Consider the following 24610-nt stretch of genomic DNA (forward strand, 5'->3'; position numbering starts at 1 on the left):
GGGTGGGCCTGAGCCCAAAGTGAGTGGGCCTGGGCCTACCAGGGCCCACCCTTGGCTACGCCACTGCACTAGAGACACCCATAGGACTATATGGGTGTCTCTAGCGTTACCACACGCTAAAAACACTAGCACGCCTACAGTGTGGCTTATTAAACAGGACCCATAGCTCCTTGACAGGACCTTAGACATCTCAAAGGTGTATGAAGGGCTAACTTATTCTTTAAGTACTCTGGCCCATTTTTTATCTGAGGGCCTTGAAAAATCAGTTTTAAATTTAGCCCTGTCAGATACTGGTAGCCAGTGAAGTTTTTGCAGCATTGTTTTGACCAGTTTACAGGGCATTACAACAGTCTAGTTGTTTTAGAAAACCTTGAATGTTCTCAAAGCCCATTTTCCATTTCCATCTTCTTTTTACATACATTATTTTTTTTCCTCAACATTTTATTTTATTTTTGTTACATTTGTACCCCACGCTTTTTCCCACTCATGGCAGGCTCAATGCGGCAGGCAATGGAGGGTTAAGTGACTTGCCCAGAGTCACAAGGAGCTGCCTGTGCCTGACGTGGGAATTGAACTCAGTTCCCCAGGACCAAAGTCCACCACCCTAACCACTAAGCCACTCCTCCACTGTTGCTACTATTTGAGATTCTACATGGAATGTTGCTATTCCACTAGCAACATTCCATGTAGAAGTCGGCCCTTGCAGATCACCAATGTGGCCGCGCAGGCTTCTACATGGAATGTTGCTAGTGGAATAGCAACATTCCATGTAGAATCTCCAATAGTAGCAACATTCCATGTAGAATCTCCAATAGTATCTATTTTTTTTTTGTTACATTTGTACCCTGCGCTTTCCCACTCATGGCAGGCTCAATGCGGCTTACATGAGGCAATGGAGGGTTAAGTGACTTGCCCAGAGTCACAAGGAGCTGCCTGTGCCGGGAATCGAACTCAGTTCCTCAGGACCAAAGTCCACCACCCTAACCACTAGGCCACTCCTCCACTCCAAACACGAGCAGCCCCATTTTAGACAGATCGTAGAAGCGGGCATTGAGACATGGAGGTAAGGGTAACTCAAGGTTCACCAGTATTTTAGAACAGAATCTGCCGACATAGAGCCTGTTCTAAAATTGGACTGCCCCCGCTCCGCCTATGATCCTCCCATTTCCCACACCTAAACTTAACACATAGATGTTCCAATTAAATCTAATTAGTACCATCTGCTTAAGATGCCAATTATTGGCATTAATTGGGCTCATTCAATTAAACTGCGCACACAATAGCAAGTTACAGCCCAATTATAGATTTAATAACTTAGGCATTCGCACCTTCCTCATTCAGAACATAAATCACAAAGCACAAATGAATCACAATAACTCAGACTGGACAACTATTAGGTGGCAAAACATTTAAGAATAAATGAACATAAATAACTGAAGAGGACCAGACGGTGCCATACTAGGCCATACATTCAATACATAACTCATCTCTTCACAGCCTGCGGTAACGCAAGACTGCAAATAATTTAAATTATTTTTCGAACCTCCTCCCCTTTTTTTTTTAACCTAAAAGCACGGCGGGTATCGCATGTGCCTTACCACCTACACTTCTAACAATCACAATTCACTTCTTCTAACTTCTATCACAAACTCTTAAGCTGCGACAAAACCAGGGCTTTTTTTGAGGGGGTACTTGGGGGTACTGAGTACCGGCACCTTTTCCATTGTCTGCTAAATTTGACCCATGGTCCTCAAGTTTTAATGAAAGAGCTCAGGCTCTACACACCAATTCTGCCTTGTCATAGATTCTGTGACTGTTTGCAGGGGGGGCTGGCTATTGTGGGGTGGGTCCCTTAGTGATCATCCCACCCCTGAAGGGTGGCCTGGCATTAGAGTACCGGCACCTTTTCGCTAGAAAAAATGCACTGGACAAAACCTATAATAGTAACATAGTAACACAGTAGATGACGGCAGAAAAAGACCTGCACGGTCCATCCAGTCTGCCCAACAAGATAACTCATATGTGCTACTTTTTGTGTATATTCTACTTTGATTTGTACCTGTACTCTTCAGGGCACAGACCATATAAATCTGCCCAGCACTATCCCCGCCTCCCAACCACCAGACCCGCCTGCCACCACCGGCTCTAGCACAGACCGTACAATACAAGACCCTAAAACTCTATAACCATCCAAAATCTACGTAGTGGGTGGGTGGGCAATTTTAATAGTTAATTTAAATAGAAAATTTCACAAGACCCTGACTACTCCCTTCAGCTCCTTTCCCGCTCAAACTGCTCGACTCCTATTTCATCCAATCACCTTCCCCAACATTCCATTGCCCATTCTCAGAAGCACTTCCTTTTCTGGAAGGGCTCAGACAAGATATAGTGCCCTCCTTCAAATTAGTCGGGCTAATTTATGTATTGCACACAATTTTGGCAACTTTTACAGAATTAGGGGGACAACATTTCCTAATTTTTTAGGCCCTTTCTTACAAAGTAGATCAACAGAGCCACCGTATTTTGAATAAGCTGTAATTTGTTCAATAACCTAGATGAGAAACTCAGATATAGGACGTTACAATAGTCCAGATGGGGAAGGATCAACCTTTGGACTAACAAGGCAAAAGACGTATCAAAATAACTCCTCACCAGTCGTAGCTGCTTCATCCCGCAGGTAGTGGACTTACTTGGGCTTCAAACGAAATGGAAGAATCAATGATAACACTTAGCACCCTAGATTTTTCTTTTTATGCCCACTGCTTCTTCCAGATGTTTCCATCCAGACAATTCCTTCAGGTAATCCCCCTTCAGAACAAAGTAAATAAGGGGTTTGTTTGGGTTTTTTTTTTTTAATGTAGAACCTTCACTTCTGAACAGTGGCGTAGCCAAGGGTGGGCCCGGGTAGGCCCAGGCCCATCCAATTTGGGCTTAGGCCCACCCAGTAGCAGCACACCTATGATGTGACTGGCAGGGATCCCAAAGCCCCTGCAGCTGAAAACTTCCAACAACTGTCCCTCCTGCCAACCTTGTAAATAGCAGATCTTCGCCTGCAGCGAGCAACGACTGATACATACTTATCGCACCATCCCCACAGCCTTCCCTCTGATGTATTCCCACCTATGCAGAAACAGGAAGTTGCATCAGAGGGAAGGCTGTGGTGCCAACATAAGCAGTGTGTATTAGTTGCTGCTCGCTGCCGGTGAAAATCTGCTATTTAAAAGATATGCGGGAGAGGGGGATGTTTGAAAGACCATATGGCATGCAGGCGAGAGAGGGAGAGACCAAATCACTTGTGGGACAAGGCGGAGTTCTTCTGCCCACCCATCTTGGGCCCAGGGCCACCTAAAATTGGGTGTCTGGCTACGCCCCTGCTTCTGAAAGAACCTTCTTCACATCTGTATTTTCACTAACATCAAAAACACTGTCCCCATTCATAAGCACTAAGTCCAGTATGACCCTATCCTGTGTGGGTGCCGTTACCAATTGCTGGAATAGTTATCCCTGTAGAGAATCCAGGATCTCCCTACTTCTAGAAGACCCAGCAATAGAGATACATAACATACATAAAAGAACGAGACTGGAAGACCGGGCATCCAAATGGCAGATGACATTTAATGTGAGAAAGTACAAAGTGATATATGTGAGAAAAAGGAACCCAAATTCTAACTACGTAATGCAAAGTTCCACATTAGGAGTCACCATTCAGAAAAAAGGATCTAGATGACCTCGCTTGATGATACGTTGAAACCCTCTGCCCAGTGTGCAGCAGTGGCGGCTAAGAAAGCAAATAGAATGTTAGGCATTATTAGGAAAGGAATGGAAAACAAAAATGAAAAATGTTATAATGCCCTTGTATTGCTCTCGAATACTATGTGCAATTCTGGTCACTGCATCTCAAAAAAGATACAGTGGAATTAGAAAAGGCACAGAGAAGGGCGATGAAAATGATAAAGGGGATGGGACGATTTCTCTATGAGGAAAGGCTAAAGCGGCTAGGGCTCTTCAGCTTGGAAAAGAGATGTCTGAGGGGAGATATGATAGAGGTCTATAAAATACTGAATGGAGTGGCATGGGTATAGGTGAATTGCTTGTTTACTCTTTCCAAAATTACTAAGGACTAGGGGGCACACAATGAAGCTATCAAGTAATACATTTAAAACAAATCACTGAATTTATTTTTCACTTGTTTCGTTGCCGGAGAATGCGGTAAAAGCAGTTAGCTTAGCATGGTGTAGAAAAGGTTTGGATAGTCTCCTAAAAGAAAAGTACATAAGCCATTATTTCGATAGACTGCTTATTTCTAGGATAAGCAGCATAAAATCTGTTTTACTGTTCTGGGATCTTGCCAGGTACTTGTGACCTGGACTGGCCACTGTTGGAAACAGAATACTGGGCTTGATGGACCTTCAAGTCTGTCCCGGTATGGCAATGCTAATGCTCTTATGTAAAAGACAAAACAACCAAAAAGTCAGCTTAAAATAGTTCATATCCTCTACCAACATCAAGGAAATTAAATAGAGCCAAAGGCACGCTGAAATAAGAATGTTTTCAAACATTTTTTAAAAACCAAAAGCTCTTAATACTTCTCACATTGTGTGGCAATGAATTCCAATATTCAGGGCCTGCAATATAACAAAAAAAAATGCATGATCTGTATTCATCTAAAATGCACTGATCGAAAAGAAGGTATGTCAAGATCTTGTGAAGCACATCTCAAAAAGCATGAAGGCTTGCTGCCAATACTTTAAGAGCATTGTTGTTAATTATTTTGAAAGCCAGCAACGTAGTTTTATCAAAGATCCGGCAATCAATTGGAAGTCGATGGAGCTTTATCAGGACCGGGGAAATGTAATCTAAATGGGAAATATCTGTAATCTAGCAGTAGCATTCAGTGCTAACAAAGATCATAATGAACTCTTGGATAATCCCAATGAGAGAGCATTACAGTAATCAAAATATGGAGTGACAACGCCTTGTATAGCCAATCTAAAACATGGAAAAGAAAATAAGATGATACCTTTTTTATTGGACATAACTTAATACATTTCTTGATTAGCTTTCGAAGGTCGCCCTTCTTCCTCAGATCGGAAATAAGCAAATGTGCTAGCTGACAGTGTATATAAGTGAAAACATTCAAGCATTACTATGACAGTAAAATAGATACCATTGGAGATTCTACATGGAATGTTGCTACTCTTGGAGATTCTACATGGAATGTTGCTATTCCACTAGCAACATTCCATGTAGAAAGCTGCGCAGGCTTCTGTTTCTGTGAGTCTGACGTCCTGCACGTACGTGCAGGACGTCAGACTCACAGAAGCAGAAGCCTGCGCGGCCACATTGGTGATCTACAAGGGCCGACTTCTACATGGAATGTTGCTAGTGGAATAGCAACATTCCATGTAGAATCAATAGAAATCAAACAAAATAAAACATGGAAAAGAAAATAAGACGATACCTTTTTTATTGGACATAACTTAATACATTTCTTGATTAGCTTTCGAAGGTTGCCCTTCTTCGTCAGATCGGAAATAAGCAAATTTGTTAGTTGACAGTATATACAAGTGAAGCTTCAAAGCATTTCAATGACAGTCTAGCAAGGTGGGGATGGGTAGGAAGTATGCATGGGTACATCAAAGCATTTGAAATGCTTTGATGTACCCATGCATACCTCCTACCCACCCCCACCTTGCTAGACTGTCATTGAAATGCTTTGAGTTCTACATAGAATGTTGCTACTCTTTGGGATTCTGAATGGATTCTTGCTGCTCTTTGGAGTTCTACATAGAGAGGTGTAGTAGCCGTGTTAGTCCACTCTTAAAGGTTATCAATAGAAATCAAACAAAATAAAACATGGAAAAGAAAATAAGATGATACCATTTTTATTGGACATAACTTAATCCATTTCTTGATTAGCTTTCGAAGGTTGCCCTTCTTCCTCAGATCGGAAATAAGCAAATGTGTTAGTTGATAATATATATAAGTGAAGCATCAAAGCATTTCAATGACAGTCTAATCTGAAATTACTGGGACTAAGAATTCTTTTCCCTCTCCCTATTATGAAGCCTATTTACCAAACTATGGTAAAATAGTGCTTAGTAAATATCAAAATTAATGTTTTTTTTAATAGTCTTAAAACAAGGAATATCACATATTATCAGCCAACAGTAGGATCCATGTTGGGTCCAATATATTTAAAAAGCCAGGCTGGTAACAGAAAAAAAACCCTGCCCATCCCTTAAGAATTTCCTGGCACCCACCCCACATCCCTTGATCAATATTTTTAAGAACAGTCCCTTCCAACCCACTCCACTGGAAATTAAAAGCTCTCCCTCAGAAATCCCCAGCATGTTTCGGGGTCTCCCTGGTGGGTAAGTTGGGGGGAGCTATCCCCAGAAGTTTCTGCCCCAGGAATTTCCTCTATAAAAATGTTAATCTCAAGATATACTTCTGGTCCTTGGTATTACCACTAGAGGTCAAGCTTCCAAATAAGGCAGCCACCAAGGCAGGAGCTCCAGGGGAGGGGGGTTGCTCTTGTTCCCCCACTACTCACCAGAGACCCTCAGCAGGTGCCAGGAGGAGCTAAGAGAGCAAGCTTTTAATTTTTTGCTTTTTTTTTTTTTGTTACATTTGTACCCCGTGCTTTCCCACTCATGGCAGGCTCAATGCGGCTTACATGGGGCAATGGAGGGTTAAGTGACTTGCCCAGAGTCACAAGGAGCTGCCTGTGCCTGAAGTGGGAATCGAACTCAGTTCCTCAGTTCCCCAGGACCAAAGTCCACCACCCACCCTAACCATAACCATTAGGCCACTCCTCCACTGTTGCTGCTATTTGAGATTCTACATGGAATGTTGCTATTCCACTAGCAACATTCCATGTAGAAGTCGGCCCTTGCAGATCACCAATGTGGCCGCGCAGGCTTCTGCTTCTGTGAGTCTGACGTCCTGCACATACGTGCAGGACGTCAGACTCACAGAAACAGAAGCCTGTGCAGCCTTCTACATGGAATGTTGCTAGTGGAATAGCAACATTCCATGTAGAATCTCCAATAGTAGCAACATTCCATGTAGAATCTCCAATAGTATCTATTTTATTTTTGTTACATTTGTACCCTGCGCTTTCCCACTCATGGCAGGCTCAATGCGGCTTACATGGGGCAATGGAGGGTTAAGTGACTTGCCCAGAGTCACAAGGAGCTGCCTGTGCCTGAAGTGGGAATCAAACTCAGTTCCTCAGTTTCCCCAGGACCAAAGTCCACCACCCTAACCACTAGGCCACTCCTCCACTCCAGACATGGGTCGATTGAGTGGGTTCTTAATGAAAAATTGATCAGGGGTGGAGGTGGGTACCAGGGGGCTCTTATTTCTTAAAGGATCAGGGGTTGGGAGTTATTTTTTTCTTAAGCACTAGTCCTTCTGATGGGAAGCTAGTAACACCTCTTGGGGTGTTCCATTTTCAATGAATAAACAAAGCCTGTGAGGTTTAATGCAAGCTATGTTATCCATTTGGCATAATAATGAAGTACTTTGCATGCATTTGTATGCATGCAAAATTAGTTGGTTTTCATATGTAAGGCACAATTAATGCATATTACAGAGTTTTAATGAGCACTATTGCTATAAACCCTGCTCAGTTAATAGGCCTCTATCAGTTATAAGAATTGTTTTGTTTTTAAAGTTACAGATTAAATTTGAATACCAGTTTGTCAAAAATTGCTCTTTTGGTTGGAAAGTGTAGCAACTAGGCCACTGTTCTCCACTCTGAGGCCCGTGAGTCAGCAGTAGCTCCCACTCACTAAGTAGAACTCCAACCTTTCCATAATACGCACTCTCCCCTGCCTTCTACGAACCGCTGGCTGTCAGCGTGCCCTCCAGAACAAAATGCTCCATTTTCTTCAAGACAGCACTGCTTTAGGTGAAATTGAGCTGTGTGAGGCCTGACCTCCCATGCTATTCTCACAAGACTGAATCCAATCATGGCAGTTTAGGCATTGTGCGCTCCAAAATGCAGCCAGCCAGGCAGTACAGGAAACAAAAACAGAACAGCTGTTTCAGAGGGAACAAGGGCAGCATCCTTCCAAAGATGAGAGGGGATTAAAACAGAGGAGAGGGGGCTGAGACAGGCTGGGGTGAGACAGGGAGAGCATTAGAGGAACAGAGTACTGGGGGAGATAGTGAGGGGAGCAAACTTTCTTTTGAGTGGCTTTGAGTGCACTTGAGACAGCTGCATATTACAGGTCATGTCAGGTCATCCCCCCTCCCCCTCAGGGGCGTAGCCAGACAACAGATTTTGGGTGGGTGGGCACCAAGTGTTCTTCTCCCCTCCACCACCAAAAACGTATCTCAGCACGCTTCTTTCTACCTTGGCAGTTTGCAGTAGGCATGCGCTGAAAACTGAGAATGCGCAGGTGCCAGTGTCATGGAGAGTCGTGTTTTCGTTACCATCAGGGGGAGGTGTTCGGCTGGTGGACCTTGGGATCTCCACCAGCTACCACTAAACATGTGCTACTGTTGGGTGGGCCTGAGCCCTAAGTGGGTGGGCCATGGCCCACCCAGGCCACACCACTGCTCCTCCAGCTTAAGGCATCAGCCACTTCGTCCAGCGACGGTGCTAGCTCTCACACTAATTTATTTGCTAATGCAGCACCAGCTCAAAAATAACTGAAGATGACTGGGATGGGAGAAAAGGAAGAAGCTCTGCATAGCTACAAGGCACTTGTCTACTGATCGGATTCTGGCTAGTTTAAGGCATGAGCCAGGCGAGACCAGTGGCGTAGATATGTGGGGCCACGGGGGCCTGGGCCCCCCCAAAATTTCTTCTGGGCCCCTGGTTTTGCTGATGGGGGGGTCCCCAACCTCTGCCAGCTGAAGCCTTGTCCAGCACCGGTCTCTGGCGCCACCATGTTGCCTGCCCTGCTCTGTCGTCCCCTCACGTCCGGCACGCTCCTTTTAGTGAAACTGAGCATGCTCAATTTCACCTAAAGGAGCGTGCAGGAAGTGAAGGGAAGAGAGAGCAGGGCAGGCAACGCGGCGGCACCGGAGACCGGCGCTGGACGAAGGCTTCAGCTGACGGAGGTTGGGGACACCCGCCAGCCAAGGTATTTGTGGCGGGGGCGGGGAGTGGCAGACCAAAATGTGCCCCCACCATAGACTCTGGCCCCCTCCCACCGTGAGGTCTGGCTATGCCCATGGGCGAGACACTGGCTCAAGGGTAACAAAACCTACCTCACTGGCTCACAGCAGTGAAAGGATGTTCCTTAGCTCTTGCAGAACTCGGCACAGGGGACCACCACCCTAGAGCCAGCTCTGGGTTCTGTATTAACCAACAGAATTTAACGTCGATTCTTATTCAGAACCCCAGGACCCCCTGTACCTGAGCCATATACCAGGACCAGCAGTGCAAATTTACGAAACCTTCAGACAACACTTTTACCAACTCAGAGGGGTAATTTAGTAACAGGTCACCTAGACTGAGTGGGCAAGAAGGTATCTATTTTGTAGAGACATGTTAAGCACCAGCACAGTTGCTGTAGAAATCATGCCTAAATGAAGGCCCAGATATTTGGAGTGGAGGAGTGGCCTACTGGTTAGGGTGGTGGACTTTGGTCCTGGGGAACTGAGGAACTGAGTTCGATTCCCACTTCAGGCACAGGCAGCTCCTTGTTATTCTGGGCAAGTCACTTAACCCTCCATTGCCCCATGTAAGCCGCATTAAAAGCCTGCCATGAGTGGGAAAGCGCAGGGTACAAATGTAACAAAAATAAAACAGATACTATTGGAGATTCTACATGGAATGTTGCTACTATTGGAGATTCTACATGGAATGTTAATGTTGCTATTCCACTAGCAACATTCCATGTAGAAAAGGCTGTGCAGGCTTCTGTTTCTGAGTCTGACGTCCTGCACGTCACAGAAGCAGAAGCCTGCACGGCCACATTGTTGATCTGCAAGGGCCGACTTCTACATGGAATGTTGCTAGTGGAATAGCAACATTCCATGTAGAATCTCAAATAGTAGCAACAGTGGAGGAGTGGCCTACTGATTAGGATGGTGGACTTTGGTCCTGGGGAACTGAGGAACTGAGTTCGATTCCCACTTCAGGCACAGGCAGCTCCTTGTGACTCTGGGCAAGTCACTTAACCCTCCATTGCCCCATGTAAGCCGCATTGAGCCTGCCATGAGTGGGAAAGCGCAGGGTACAAATGTAACTAAAATAAAAAATAAAAAAAATTAACACCAGTCCGGAAGCATAAAGTATGCACAACTTGCATGCACCATCACAACTCCATCCACACACTTGCTCAAACTGTACCCCAGAACACGCCTTTATTAAAGATGCATTCTTGTCACTGCGTGTACTTATGTGCTAGGTGATTTCTTTTCTTCAATAGGTACTTTTTACATGTGGACTTGGCATATCCACATAAAAATCCCTTTATAAATTTATCCTCTCAGTGTAAGCCCTTTGGGCAAGATCATTTTAACCAACTCATCTATCTTCTACAGCACCGTGTACACCTGTAGCCACGGTTCAGTCCTCCAATTTATTTATTTATTTGTTGCATTTGTATCCCACATTTGCCCACCTATTTGCAGACTCAATGTGGCTTACAATAATACATCCTGACAATCGCCAATCAAGAGTAGATAAAACAACTGGTTACATAAAGAGCAAGTGTAACATAATGGATATAATCAACTCAATAAATCAGAAACAGACCGATTAAACAATTCGATAAATCAAAAAACAGATTCTCTACTAAGTAATGATGTGTTGGAGTTCCTGTTATTGATTTATGTTATGGATCCCATGAGTATCACGCTAGTTCTATAAAGAATGTCCGTGAAGCCACAGAGAGCTTTGCACTGAATGCAATGTTCTACAGACCTATAGCCATCACTTTGGACACCAAGGGCCCAGAGATCCGCACCGGTGTGCTGAGAGGGGTAAGTGCTGGCACTTTTTACTGATGGAGAACAGGGTGGACGGTAGTCTGAGGGGAGAATAGCTCATGTATGGATCAGGGCACTGTTACAGCATAGAGCACCTATCATTCCTGAGTTATTACGGGCTGCGGACTCTGAGGGCATGCCTGATCACAAATTTCTATTAATCTCTGTAGCTTTAGGAGGGAGAGGAGGGTAAGGGGAAAGTGAGGGGGGGTTGCACATATATTAAGGAATAAATTGACATTTAGCTCTGTGATGGTTTAGCAAACTCGCATTTAATACTGATGTTGATAGTTGAAGTACGGAGCGTATTGATATAATGAAAACCTCTGTTGTTAATATCATCACCTAAACAACTAAATGTTGAAATATAATATGTCGCTGGGGGGGGGGAGGGGGTTGAGGGATTTATTTCGAAAAATTTGGTGACAATGTGTAAGGTATTGTATAATATTTGTAACTCCCAGAAGTTTCAGGCTCTCCGAGACAGGAAGGGTGTAGTCTGGGGTGTTTATAGCGTGGATAGTGCTGGGCAGACTTATACGGTCTGTGCCAGAGCCGGTGGAGGGAGGCGGGGCTGGTGGTTGGTGGGCGGGGATAGTGCTGGGCAGACTTATAGGGTCTGTGCCCTGAAAAAGACAGGTACAAATCAAGGTAAGGTATACACAAAAAGTGGCACATGTGAGTTTATCTGGGGCAGACTGGATGGACCGTGCAGGTCTTTTTCTGCCGTCATCTACTATGTTACTATGATTTTTTAAATTTATTTATTTATTTATTGCCTTTGTATCCCACATTTTCCCACCTTTTTGCGGGCTCAGTGTGGCTTACAATACATTATGAATGATGGAAATACAATTTGTTAGAATTCGGTTATGGATTACATTGTGAAGAGTTATACGAGACAAAATCAAATGTCGTTAAGGAATATATCGATGGAAAAGAATGTTGAAACATTGGAAGGAAACAACGGGAAACGAAAGGGCAATATATAATAACAAGAAAACATATGGTATACATTCCTCTGTGGGTAAAGATATGCATTTGTATCCCACATTTTCCCACCCATGTGCAGGCTCAATGTGGCTTAACAGAGTCTTGTTATGGTTTTGCCATTCCAGCATATTAGATATGATTAGTGATGTAAAAGTGTTAAGTACGGAAAGAAGAAAAGGTTTAGGTGGATAAATAAAGAGGTTAAAGAAATTAGACGGTCGTAGCTGGGCGAGTTGGCGAGGTGATTTAGTAGGTTATGGGTTTTCTTTGTAAGCCTTGTTGAAGTGCTTAGCTAAAATTGGGTGGCGGAGCAGGTGGGGGGAAGAGGGGGTGGTGGTTGAGAGGCGAGGATAGGGGAGGGCAGACTTATACGGTCTGTGCCAGAGCTGGTGGTGGGAGGCGGGGCGGGTGGTTGGGAGGCGGGAAATACTGCTGGGCAGACTTATATGGTCTGTGCTCTGAAAAAGACAGGTACAAATTCAAGGTAAGGTATACACATATGAGTTTGTCTTGGGCAGACTGGATGGACCATGCAGGTCTTTTTCTGCCGTCATCTACTATGTTACTATGAAGTGATTTAGTAAGGTTCTGAGTTTTCTTTGTAAGCCTTGTTGAAGAGATGTGTCTTCAGAGATTTTCGAAAGTTGGTTATTTCTTCGATGGTTTTCAAGATAGTAGGTAATGCATTCCACAACTGCGTGCTCATGTAAGAGAAGGTAGTTGCATGCATCAGCTTGTATTTTAGTCCTTTGCAGATGGGGAAGCGTAGATTCAGAAATTTGCGCGATGATCTTTTGGCATTTCTGAGCGGCAAGTCCACGAGGTTTAGCATATAGGTTGGGGCGTCTGCGTGGACGATTTTGTGAACAATCGTGCAGACCTTGAACGTGATGCGTTCCTTAAGTGGGAGCCAATGAAGTTTCTCTCAGAGGTTTTGCACTTTCATATTTAGTTTTTCCAAATATGAGTCTGGCGGCGGTATTTTGGGCTGTTTGAAGTTTTTTGATGTTCTGTTCTTTGCATCCAGCGTACAGTGCATTGCAGTAGTCCAGGTGACTCAGTACCATTGATTGTACCAGGGAACGGAAGACCTATCTCGGGAAGAAAGGTTTTACTCTTTTGAGTTTCCACATGGATTGGAACATCTTTTTCGTCGTGTTCTTCACGTGGGCATCGAGAGTGTGAGGTTTCGATCAATGGTAACTCCGAGAATTTTCAGATTTTGTGAGATGGGAAGAGAACAGTATGGTGTGGTTATGGTGGTGAAGTTGTTTGTGTTATGTTGTGATGTGAGTACAAGACATTGTGTTTTTTTCTGCGTTGAGTTTTAGCTGGAATGCATCCGCCCAGGAGTGCATGATTTGGAGGCTTTTGTTGATCTCGTTGGTGATTTCATTTAGGTCGTGTTTAAACGGGATATAAATCGTGACATCATCTGCATATATATAAGGGTTGAGGTTTTGATTGGCTAGTAATTTGGCTAAAGGTATCATCATTAGGTTGAAGGGGGTTGGTAAATCTTGTTAAAAAGGTAGGTCTTTAGTGATTTTCAAAAGTTGGTGAGGTCGTGAATATTTTTTACGTTAAGTGGTGGTGTATTCCACAGTTGTGTGCCAATGTAAGAAAAGCAGGATGGCATGTACTAGTTTGTATTTTAAACCTTTACAACTAGGGAAGTGGAGTCCCAAGAATGTACGTGCTGAGTTTTTAGCGTTCCTGGGAGGTACTTTCTACTGCTGCCAGTGGGGGCAGTGCTTAAGTACTGTGTTTTCAATCACCAGGGACAGGCAAGTTCCCTGGAGTCCTGCAGAGCTCACCTCTCCTTCACTACTGAAAGTATAATAGTGAAACAGAACCACCCACTGGTAGGGCTGTAGGTGGAGGAATCCTGCTTTAGAGCAGCGTTTTGCAACCGGTGTGCCACGGCTGCTCTCCACGTGTGCTGCGGGCAATTATCACTGCCCAAGGATCCAGACCACCAAAGGGCCCAATGCCTCCCCCTTTGTGAAACAGCGGTTTCCCACTCTCCTCCCTTCCCCCTCCCGGGTCTACCTTAAATTACGTCCTTCAAGGAGGTTCCCCGGCAGTAATTCTGCCCTGATCTGTCCTTTCCAACATAACTTCCTGTTAGGCTCCAAGCAGGCGGTAAACAGCGGCTGTGAATTATTGCTGCTGATGGGGAACCTTCTTGAAGACACAATTTAAGGGTGGGGGGGGGGGGGTTGGAGAGAAAGAGGGAGAAAGGTTGCTCCTGGGGGTGGGTGGGGGGGAAGGAAGAAAAGCAGGAAGCAGGATACTGGGCTAGATGGACCTTTGGTCTGACCTAGTATAGCTATTCTTATGTAAATAGAAAGAAGATGGAAACACGATATGGCTGTCGAGATGTTATGTTGGGCTAGAGTAGTGGGAACTAAGGCCAATGCTAGACATTGGCAAAAGATAGATGAAGATTTGGCAACTACATTATTGGGGAACTAAGGCCAATAGCAAACAAAGAAAAAGCACAACTAGGCCTTCAAAACTGAGACAACAGGAGTCCTTTATTGAGATCAGACCAGACATGGGCCGTGTTTCGGCGTAAACAACGCCTGCCTCGGGGGTCTCCTCCTCTACTCCATGGGAGTAAACAGACCGTCTGTGCTCCTCTCCGTCCGCCTCGTTCTCTCTACTCAACAGAACTTAGAAACAAAGTTGCTCCGCTGCTTTCTCTCCGCCTGCCCAACAGCGGTCCTAAGTTCTGTTGAGTAGAGAGAACGAGGCGGACGGAGAGGAGCACAGACGGTCTCTGTTTACTCCCACGGAGTAGAGGAGGAGACCCCTGAGGCAGGCGTTGTTTATGCCGAAACACGGCCCGTGTCGGGTCCGATCTCAATAAAGGACTCCTGTTGTCTCAGTCTTGAAGTCCCAGTTGTGCTTTTTCTTTGTTTGCTATTTGTGTATACTGTATCATCCTCTCTGGTTGTTTTGTGAACTAAGGCCAATGCCAGACAGACTTCTACGGTTTGCATCCCACAAATAACAAAACACAGAGGACTATTCAGTAACTCCAGTACTGTGTATCACTATGATATGCTGCAAATAAGGGTGCTGTACAACTCAAGGGGGAGGAGAAGACATCTTAAATAGCAAATTAAAAATTGTTAGCAGTACTTTGGTTATTTTATTTTTGTTACATTTGTACCCTGCGCTTTCCCACTCATGGCAGGCTCAATGCGGCTTACATGGGGCAATGGAGGGTTAAGTGACTTGCCCAGAGTCACAAGGAGCTGCCTGTGCCTGATGTGGGAATCAAACTCAGTTCCCCAGGACCAAAGTCCACCACCCTAACCACTAGGCCACTCCTCCACTGTTGCTACTATTTGAGATTTGATATTCCACTAGCAACATCGGCCCTTGCAGATCACCAATGTGGCCGCGCAGGCTTCTACATGGAATGTTGCTAGTGGAATAGCAACATTCCATGTAGAATCTCCAATAGTAGCGACATTCCATGTAGAATCTCCAATAGTAGCAACAGAATCTCAACAGTAGCAACATTCCATGTAGAATGTCCAATAGTATCTATTTTATTTGTTACATTTGTACCCTGTGCTTTCCCACTCATGGCAGGCTCAATGCAGCTTACATGGGGCAATGGAGGGTTAAGTGACTTGCCCAGAGTCACAAGGAGCTGCCTATGCCTGAAGTGGGAATTGAACTCAGTTCTAACCCTAACCACTAGGCCACTCCTCCACTGTTGCTACTATTTGAGATTCTACATTGTTGCTATTCCAACATTCCATGTAGAAGTCGGCCCTTGCAGATCACCAATGTGGCCGCGCAGGCTTCTACATGGAATGTTGCTAGTGGAATAGCAACATTCCATGTAGAATCTCCAATAGTAGCGACATTCCATGTAGAATCTCCAATAGTAGCAACAGAATCTCAACAGTAGCAACATTCCATGTAGAATGTCCAATAGTATCTATTTTATTTGTTACATTTGTACCCTGTGCTTTCCCACTCATGGCAGGCTCAATGCAGCTTACATGGGGCAATGGAGGGTTAAGTGACTTGCCCAGAGTCACAAGGAGCTGCCTGTGCCTGAAGTGGGAATTGAACTCAGTTCTAACCCTAACCACTAGGCCACTCCTCCACTGTTGCTACTATTTGAGATTTGATATTCCACTAGCAACATCGGCCCTTGCAGATCACCAATGTGGCCGCGCAGGCTTCTACATGGAATGTTGCTAGTGGAATAGCAACATTCCATGTAGAATCTCCAATAGTAGCGACATTCCATGTAGAATCTCCAATAGTAGCAACAGAATCTCAACAGTAGCAACATTCCATGTAGAATGTCCAATAGTATCTATTTTATTTGTTACATTTGTACCCTGTGCTTTCCCACTCATGGCAGGCTCAATGCAGCTTACATGGGGCAATGGAGGGTTAAGTGACTTGCCCAGAGTCACAAGGAGCTGCCTATGCCTGAAGTGGGAATTGAACTCAGTTCTAACCCTAACCACTAGGCCACTCCTCCACTGTTGCTACTATTTGAGATTCTACATTGTTGCTATTCCAACATTCCATGTAGAAGTCGGCCCTTGCAGATCACCAATGTGGCCGCGCAGGCTTCTACATGGAATGTTGCTAGTGGAATAGCAACATTCCATGTAGAATCTCCAATAGTAGCAACATTCCATATAGAATCTCCAATAGTATCTATTTTATTTTTGTTACATTTGTACCCTGCGCTTTCCCACTCATGGCCAGCCATCCAGCCTTGGAGTGAACATTCAGCACAAATTCTGCACTCCGCAGTCGCGCAGAAGTCCAGGAGGAGTAATATCTATATCTATCCCCTGTAAAAGGCACAAATTTAGAAGAGCCAAGGTATGCCTCCTTCCCTAAGAGCAGCTAGAATAGCACATCAAGAAGATATTGGGAAGTACTTAAAAGTAAGTACCGAATTAGATACAAGTCATTTTTCAAGCTGGCAGGTGTCCCAAATATCCTGAAAAGAAACCAAACAAGTGGGGAAAACATACCGTCATGGAGTGGAAATTCTTTTGCACTGAAAAGAACCAGAGGAAAAGGCATTTGACCCCCCCCCCCCCCCTTGAGAAAAAGAAAGGGCTGCATTGTCAGGCTGCTTGCTTCTGAGAAAACAAGCCACCCCCTCCCCCCCCCCCCGGTGGAGAAATCTTATGGACTGGCAGCCTTGCTAAAGGAGAAGCACCCTCCTTCCTGTGCCACCAGAAATGTGATGGAGGTGAGGATTTTGTACCCCACTATTGACCCAATTCCTCTAGGAGGTTTGGAACCTTCAACTGTACCAAATGGCGCCATGCTTCAGCAACCATTCACGCTCATGTTTTATTGAAATTGGTCAATATTGGACAGTTATGCAGAAAGCAAGCTTTGTATGGGTTTGTTTTTTTTTTGTTTTTTTTAAGACAGTTTAAGTAGGTTCTCTGGGATCAGCTGGCAAGCACGCGAAAGGACCAGAATGTGTCCTGGGACAAATCCCTTGCATTCAGAAAATAAAGGGTTTTGAAATATTGGATGTAAAAGGTACTCCACTCCCTGCACCGACTATAAGCGTGTTTCCATCCTCCATCTTCTCATGTGGGCAGGTGACTGCATTACGCCAGGCACTGTACAAACAGGACCTACTTTGCATAAAGCACAAAGTGTACCACGAGCAGAAAGGCAGAGACAGATAAGGACAAGAATGTGGGAGACGAAGATATTTAACATTGATAGAGATACAAAGGAGAAACCTGAAAGGAATTTGACAAAAGCTGGTAGTGGAGATACTGGTTTTGACAGCTTTCACCAGGGGGCTGGAGCTTTATTGATCAACTCATGTGCGGTCTCTCTCTCTCTCCTGTGACTTTCTGTTCCTAGGCTGGGGCAGATGGTACCTCAGAGGTGCCCCAGAGGTAGGGTTACCATATGTCCGGATTTTTCCGGACATGTCCTCTTTTTGAGAAACAGAAGCCTTGTGCTGGAAGAAGAGGACCTCGGCCAGCAAAGGTAGTGGACGGCGGGGGAGGGTTGGCGGCGGGAGTCGAGAGGGTCATCGGCAGAGGGGTCCAGGGCCAAATCTACAGGGGCCCAAGCCCCCGTGGCCCCACGTAGCTACGCCACTGAGGTCAACCCTGGGCCGATCCAGAGGGACGCTAAGGAAATGTCCTTTTCTCCTATTTTTCAGAACAGGCTCTACACCGGCAGATTTGGTTCTAAAGTACTGGTGAAACTCAAGACACACTGACCTGCCCGTCTCAATTCCTATATCCAGTGTACCTGAACGCAACTCACACCTTTTCAGTAGCAGCTCAAGGTAAGCAAAGTCCAAATAATATAAAATAAATATGCTTCTACGACCCGTCTAAAATAAGACTGCCTGACCTGTGCATAGCTCAATTGCCTAATTAGCTGCGAATTGACAGTAGCAACCAATAATCAACAATTATTGGCGTTAATTGGCACTACCTCAACTTGCAGTCACATAGCTACACTTAGGCACTAATTCTATGTTACCACCTAAATTCTACAGCACGTAACTGCGAGAAGTTGCCTTCGAGAGCTACGCTGTCTTCATTGGGTCAGCGCAGAAAAAGACCAACTGGTTCACCTAGCGTGAACAGTTATTCTTGTCCACACTGCCAAGGATGTATCCCAGCTGTATGGTATCGCTCGGCCAAATTTTTGTTATTTTCTTTCATTGTATTCGGTCTCTATAGGTAGGCAAGTGTACGTATTTAGGGCCTCTCTTATCAAGCCGCGCTGCAATGCCGACAAAGCCCATTCAAAGTGAATGGTCTTTGTCAGCATTTCCGCACCGGGAACTGCTAGCTGGGTTTGATAAAGGCCCTTAGTTTATACGTAGCACTCCTTCACCTCCCATTTCAATCCAAACTGTCGCCAATATTATGGCTGTTAACTGAACTCCTGTCCCCCTGGCTTTTCTGGCTAACTTCCCGCCTCACCGATTCAGTCAACATAGGGACAATGTACCCTGCCAAACAAAACTCAGCTGTTAATCACATCCAGGTCTGTCTGGTGACTTGGGCAGCTTGCTAGTAATATAACATCAGATAAAGACCAAAGTGGTCCATCCACTCTGCCCAGGAGCAATTTGTTCCTTTGGATAGATATGTACACAAATTCCCACATAAAACCCCAATAATGTGTTTGTTCCAGATGAGCCTTACCCTACCTCAACATCACATTGTATTTGTTCATACCGGAGTTGGCGATCGCCTCTCCGGTACTAGGTAAGCCACATTGAGCCTGCAAATAGGTGGGAAAATGTGGGGTACAAATGTAACAAATAAAGTCTTGGACACGGGAGGGGTAGGGGTGTTGCCAAGCTGTTACACACTAAGGGGTAAATATTCAACCATAGGCAGTAAGCGTTTTCCTCACCACTGATGGTGTTATTCTCGGATAGTCAAAGATGGGACCTGTGCGGGTGGCTTTGAATATCAGGTTATTTTTAAACCGGCTAGCACATAACTCGATTAATATCGACTTAAATGGCCATGGGTTAGCGCATAAAAATAAGACAGACATTTACGCGGTCCCATTTATGCGTTAAACTTGGCCGCTTACCCCTGGATTCTAAATAGCGCGCCTAGAGATCCGCGCCGAAACCCAAGCATAATTCTTTAGCAACGCGCATAAGTTAATTTGGCTTAATAAGCCAATCAGCATTGTTAACAGCACTTAACAAGCAATAATGAGTACTAATTGGCATTAGAATTTACGCACATTACTTGCCAAGCATATTCTGTAATGCACTGTGCCTAAATTCTAAAGAGCACTGGCAAAAAGGGGCGTGGTTATAGGCATGGAAATGGGTGTTTCGTGGGCGTTCCAAAATTTACATGCATTATAGAATATGGCCCAAAGCGCCGGGATTTACACCACGTTTTTGTTGGTGTAAATGAAAGTGCTGCGATATCAACTAAGCATATTCTATATACTGCACCTAAATATACAGTGGGGGAAATAAGTATTTGATCCCTTGCTGATTTTGTAAGTTTGCCCACTGACAAAGACATGAGCAGCCCATAATTGAAGGGTAGGTTATTGGTAACAGTGAGAGATAGCACATCACAAATTAAATCCGGAAAATCACATTGTGGAAAGTATATGAATTTATTTGCATTCTGCAGAGGGAAATAAGTATTTAATCCCTCTGGCAAACAAGACCTAATACTTGGTGGCAAAACCCTTGTTGGCAAGCACAGCGGTCAGACGTCTTCTGTAGTTGATGATGAGGTTTGCACACATGTCAGGAGGAATTTTGGTCCACTCCTCTTTGCAGATCATCTCTAAATCATTAAGAGTTCTGGGCTGTCGCTTGGCAACTCGCAGCTTCAGCTCCCTCCATAAGTTTTCAATGGGATTAAGGTCTGGTGACTGGCTAGGCCACTCCATGACCCTAATGTGCTTCTTCCTGAGCCACTCCTTTGTTGCCTTGGCTGTATGTTTTGGGTCATTGTCGTGCTGGAAGACCCAGCCACGACCCATTTTTAAGGCCCTGGCGGAGGGAAGGAGGTTGTCACTCAGAATTGTACGGTACATGGCCCCATCCATTCTCCCATTGATGCGGTGAAGTAGTCCTGTGCCCTTAGCAGAGAAACACCCCCAAAACATAACATTTCCACCTCCATGCTTGACAGTGGGGACGGTGTTCTTTGGGTCATAGGCAGCATTTCTCTTCCTCCAAACACGGCGAGTTGAGTTCATGCCAAAGAGCTCAATTTTTGTCTCATCTGACCACAGCACCTTCTCCCAATCACTCTCGGCATCATCCAGGTGTTCACTGGCAAACTTCAGACGGGCCGTCACATGTGCCTTCCGGAGCAGGGGGACCTTGCGGGCACTGCAGGATTGCAATCCGTTATGTCGTAATGTGTTACCAATGGTTTTCGTGGTGACAGTGGTCCCAGCTGCCTTGAGATCATTGACAAGTTCCCCCCTTGTAGTTGTAGGCTGATTTCTAACCTTCCTCATGATCAAGGATACCCCACGAGGTGAGATTTTGCGTGGAGCCCCAGATCTTTGTCGATTGACAGTCATTTTGTACTTCTTCCATTTTCTTACTATGGCACCAACAGTTGTCTCCTTCTCGCCCAGCGTCTTACTGATGGTTTTGTAGCCCATTCCAGCCTTGTGCAGGTGTATGATCTTGTCCCTGACATCCTTAGACAGCTCCTTGCTCTTGGCCATTTTGTAGAGGTTAGAGTCTGACTGATTCACTGAGTCTGTGGACAGGTGTCTTTCATACAGGTGACCATTGCCGACAGCTGTCTGTCATGCAGGTAACGAGTTGATTTGGAGCATCTACCTGGTCTGTAGGGGCCAGATCTCTTACTGGTTGGTGGGGATCAAATACTTATTTCCCTCTGCAGAATGCAAATAAATTCATATACTTTCCACAATGTGATTTTCCGGATTTAATTTGTGATGTGCTATCTCTCACTGTTACCAATAACCTACCCTTCAATTATGGGCTGCTCATGTCTTTGTCAGTGGGCAAACTTACAAAATCAGCAAGGGATCAAATACTTATTTCCCCCACTGTAGGTGCCCCTTATAGCACACGCTAAAAAGGAAATGTTTCCCGCGCAAATTTACTGTCAGTTACGTGCATAACAGTCACATTTAGGCACACACATTTACGCCTGCTGCAGAGCTAGCATTAAGTGTTTGCGCCTAAAGTTATGCACATAACTGCAGACTTGATTGCCATTATAGGATAGCAGCCAAAGTGTTTTAACTGTCATTATAGAATTCATGCTTAGCGCACACACCATCACCTAAAAGAAGATGCTAATGGCGCAGATAGGAAAGTAGGGGTAGGGAAGAGTATATATCCTATATAATAATTCTCACCACCAACGTTCTAAAGTAGCTGCCTGTGTCCGTGGCTCCTGGAGTTGCTGAGCTAGGCTCTGTAGCCAGGCTGACGGCACTCACAGTTGATTCCCAGGCAGGGGGAGGAGTAGGGAAACACGCAGAGCAAGTTGCTCCTCGTGTTTCCCTACTCCTCCCCTTGCCTGGGAATCAGCTGTGAGTGCGCCGCTCAAACACCCCCTCCGCACATCACCCAAGCCCCCCCCCCAAGCACATCAACCCCCTCGCCACACGTAGCTGCCACTGGTAATGCTGTCCGGCCGCTGCTGCTTCTCCTGTTGAGCAGCAGCGGCCGCTACAAAAAGAAAAAAAAAGCCATAAATGTTTTAAACATCAAGTGTGGCACCGCAGACAGTCATCAGGCATTGGCTGTCGGCTCTGCAGCCTCTCCCCCTCTCGCCTCCACGTCGCTGCCCCTGGAGTAAGACCCCGGAGGAGCGCAGCGACGTGAGAGGCGAGAGGAGGAGCGACTGCAGAGCAGACAGCCAATGCCTGATAGCTGTCTGCGGTGCCACACTTGATGTTTAAAAACATTTATGGCTTTTTTTTCTTTTTGTAGCGGCCGCTGCTGCTCAACAGGAGAAGCAGCAGCGGCCAGACAGCGTTACCAGTGGCAGCGGCGGGTGGCGAGGGGGCTTGATGCGCGGGGAGGGGGGGGAGGGGAGGGTGGCTGGACATAGGTGGCTGGAGGGGGGAGCAGGGGGAGAGGAGGGTCACTGGACATGGATGACTGGAGGGGAGTGCTGGGGAGAGGGAGGTGGGGAAGGGGTCCTGAGACCAGAGAGGTGGGGTGGGGAGGGAGGCCCTGTGAGGGGGGGGGGGGCACACACTCACTGTCTCACACACACAGACACTCTGTCTCTCACACACTCTCTCTCTCACACAAACACTCTGTCTCTCTCTCATTCTCTCTCTGACACACACATTCCATCTCACACACACTCTCTCTCTCAAACATACACACTCCGAGGAAAACCTTGCTAGCGCCCGTTTCATTTCTGTCAGAAACGGGCCTTCTTTACTAGTATATATATATGCTAGACTACAGGGTGATGGTTGTAGGGCCTTGAGCTGTCCTTCTAGGGTATTAAATACTCTTGGATCGGCCCTGAGAAAAAATAGTTCCCTCATAAAAAGCTTCTCCAGAATCTGTTTAAACCCTGGATGCTCCTTTTTCTCTTAAAGTATCCTGCCACAAATCTTCTAGCTTTGGCTTCATCTAATTGTCAACCTTAGGCCGGATCCCACCCTGCCACCACCCGCAGAGGTTTCTCATTAATTGCCACAACTTTCCATTCGCAGACACTGGAGTTGCAATTTTCCATCCTCGGGTTCAAACACAGCATGTTTGTACATGCAGATCTTATCTGTGTGAGCACCATAATTATGATGTATTCATATATTTATTCATGTACATTCCCTGCAACTTTTTAAGTTTTCTCTTACCTGTTGCATTTTTTCCAAGTCCAGGCTGGGTCTGTTGACTTTATCTCCGTAGCATTGCCTGTGTCTTTTACATGGCATGCCCTGGTCGAAATTGGCCCCAACACTTGTGAAGATAAGAGGTCTGGAAGCTGGATTTCGGACCAAGGGCTGGAGTCTCTTAGGAGGGGAGGCACTGAACAGCACAGGGCTGGAGCTGGTGTGCAGGCCGTCAGCCTGCTCCACTGGCCTAAAAGACATCCCGCATAAATTCTTCACCTCCTCATCACTGGAGGATGTATTGTCGCTATGGCAACTAAGTCTGCTGACCTGGGACCACTTGCGCTTCTCGGCAGGGAACTCCCTGTTGATGCGCTCCAGCTCCTCCTCCGAGCTGTGACGATCCAGGCCAGCGTGGAAAAGTGCCCGCACTTTACAGCAATGGTTCTCCTGGTTCTGGAGCTGGTTGGTCGCCAGTGGGGTCAAAGTGCAATTTCGTCTTCTTTCTGAAAAAATAAAAAAAAAAAGAAAGGAGATATATCAGTACACAAACAGGCCCAAATTAAATTCACCTGTATGCGATTATTTATTTATTGCATTTGTATCCCACATTTTCCCACCTATTTGCAGGCTCAATGTGGCTTACAGAGAGTAGAATTCATGATACGGGATTGGGACAGGAGACCAAAAATGGAGCCTTCTGTCTGGTGGGGCCAGTATTGCTTTGATGCAATGAGGGAGCAACACGCATGTGCCCAGTGAGGAAAGGAAGATGGCTGCCAGAACAGTGGCAACCCAGGTCAGCCCAGAGTTGCAGCGAAGGTAAAATGGTCTCAAATTAGAATCTCCAACAGATTTGAGAGAGTTAGGGGGTGGGAATATCTTGTGTTGTCTAGGATATACTTTATGCAAAAGGTAACTGGATTTTTGTATTTAGTTTTTCACCTTTCCAAAGGTGAGCTCAGAATGAGTTGCAGTACAAATTCCAATAAAGTTTACTAAGCACCAGATAGCCTACAAGCTAAGCTGGTATTAGAGGCAACAGAAGATGGAGAGGTTAATTGTATAAAAAGGTCACCTAGGTGTGAAGGCCAAATAGGTGTCTATTTTATAAAGGTACATAAGCACTTGTGTCTTTATTAAAATTATCCCATCAATCCACAGCAACTGTGGCTAGATATCTGAACGTATTAGGACACAGCTATATTAATGCATGTTTCATAAGCACATGTAAACTGTAGCTCTGCAACCCTGAACCAAACCTACACCGAAATGAATCGGAGAAAATATTTCTTCGCTCAACGTGTAATTAAATTCTGGAATT

At 45.4% G+C, this 24610-nt stretch overlaps 1 protein-coding gene across 1 annotated transcript in view; it reads right to left on the reverse strand.

Moving 5' to 3' along the window:
* Positions 1 to 24610, reverse strand: part of LOC115465355 — a 281729-nt gene that overhangs the window by 113157 nt on the left and 143962 nt on the right. Inside the window, exon 3 of the mRNA XM_030195780.1 lies at positions 23311 to 23792. Coding sequence (XP_030051640.1) covers positions 23311 to 23792 — 482 coding nt within the window. The remainder of the gene's footprint in view (positions 1 to 23310; positions 23793 to 24610) is intronic.

Source organism: Microcaecilia unicolor, chromosome 3 (genome assembly GCF_901765095.1).
Source record: "Microcaecilia unicolor chromosome 3, aMicUni1.1, whole genome shotgun sequence".
NCBI classification, from domain to species: domain Eukaryota; kingdom Metazoa; phylum Chordata; class Amphibia; order Gymnophiona; family Siphonopidae; genus Microcaecilia; species Microcaecilia unicolor.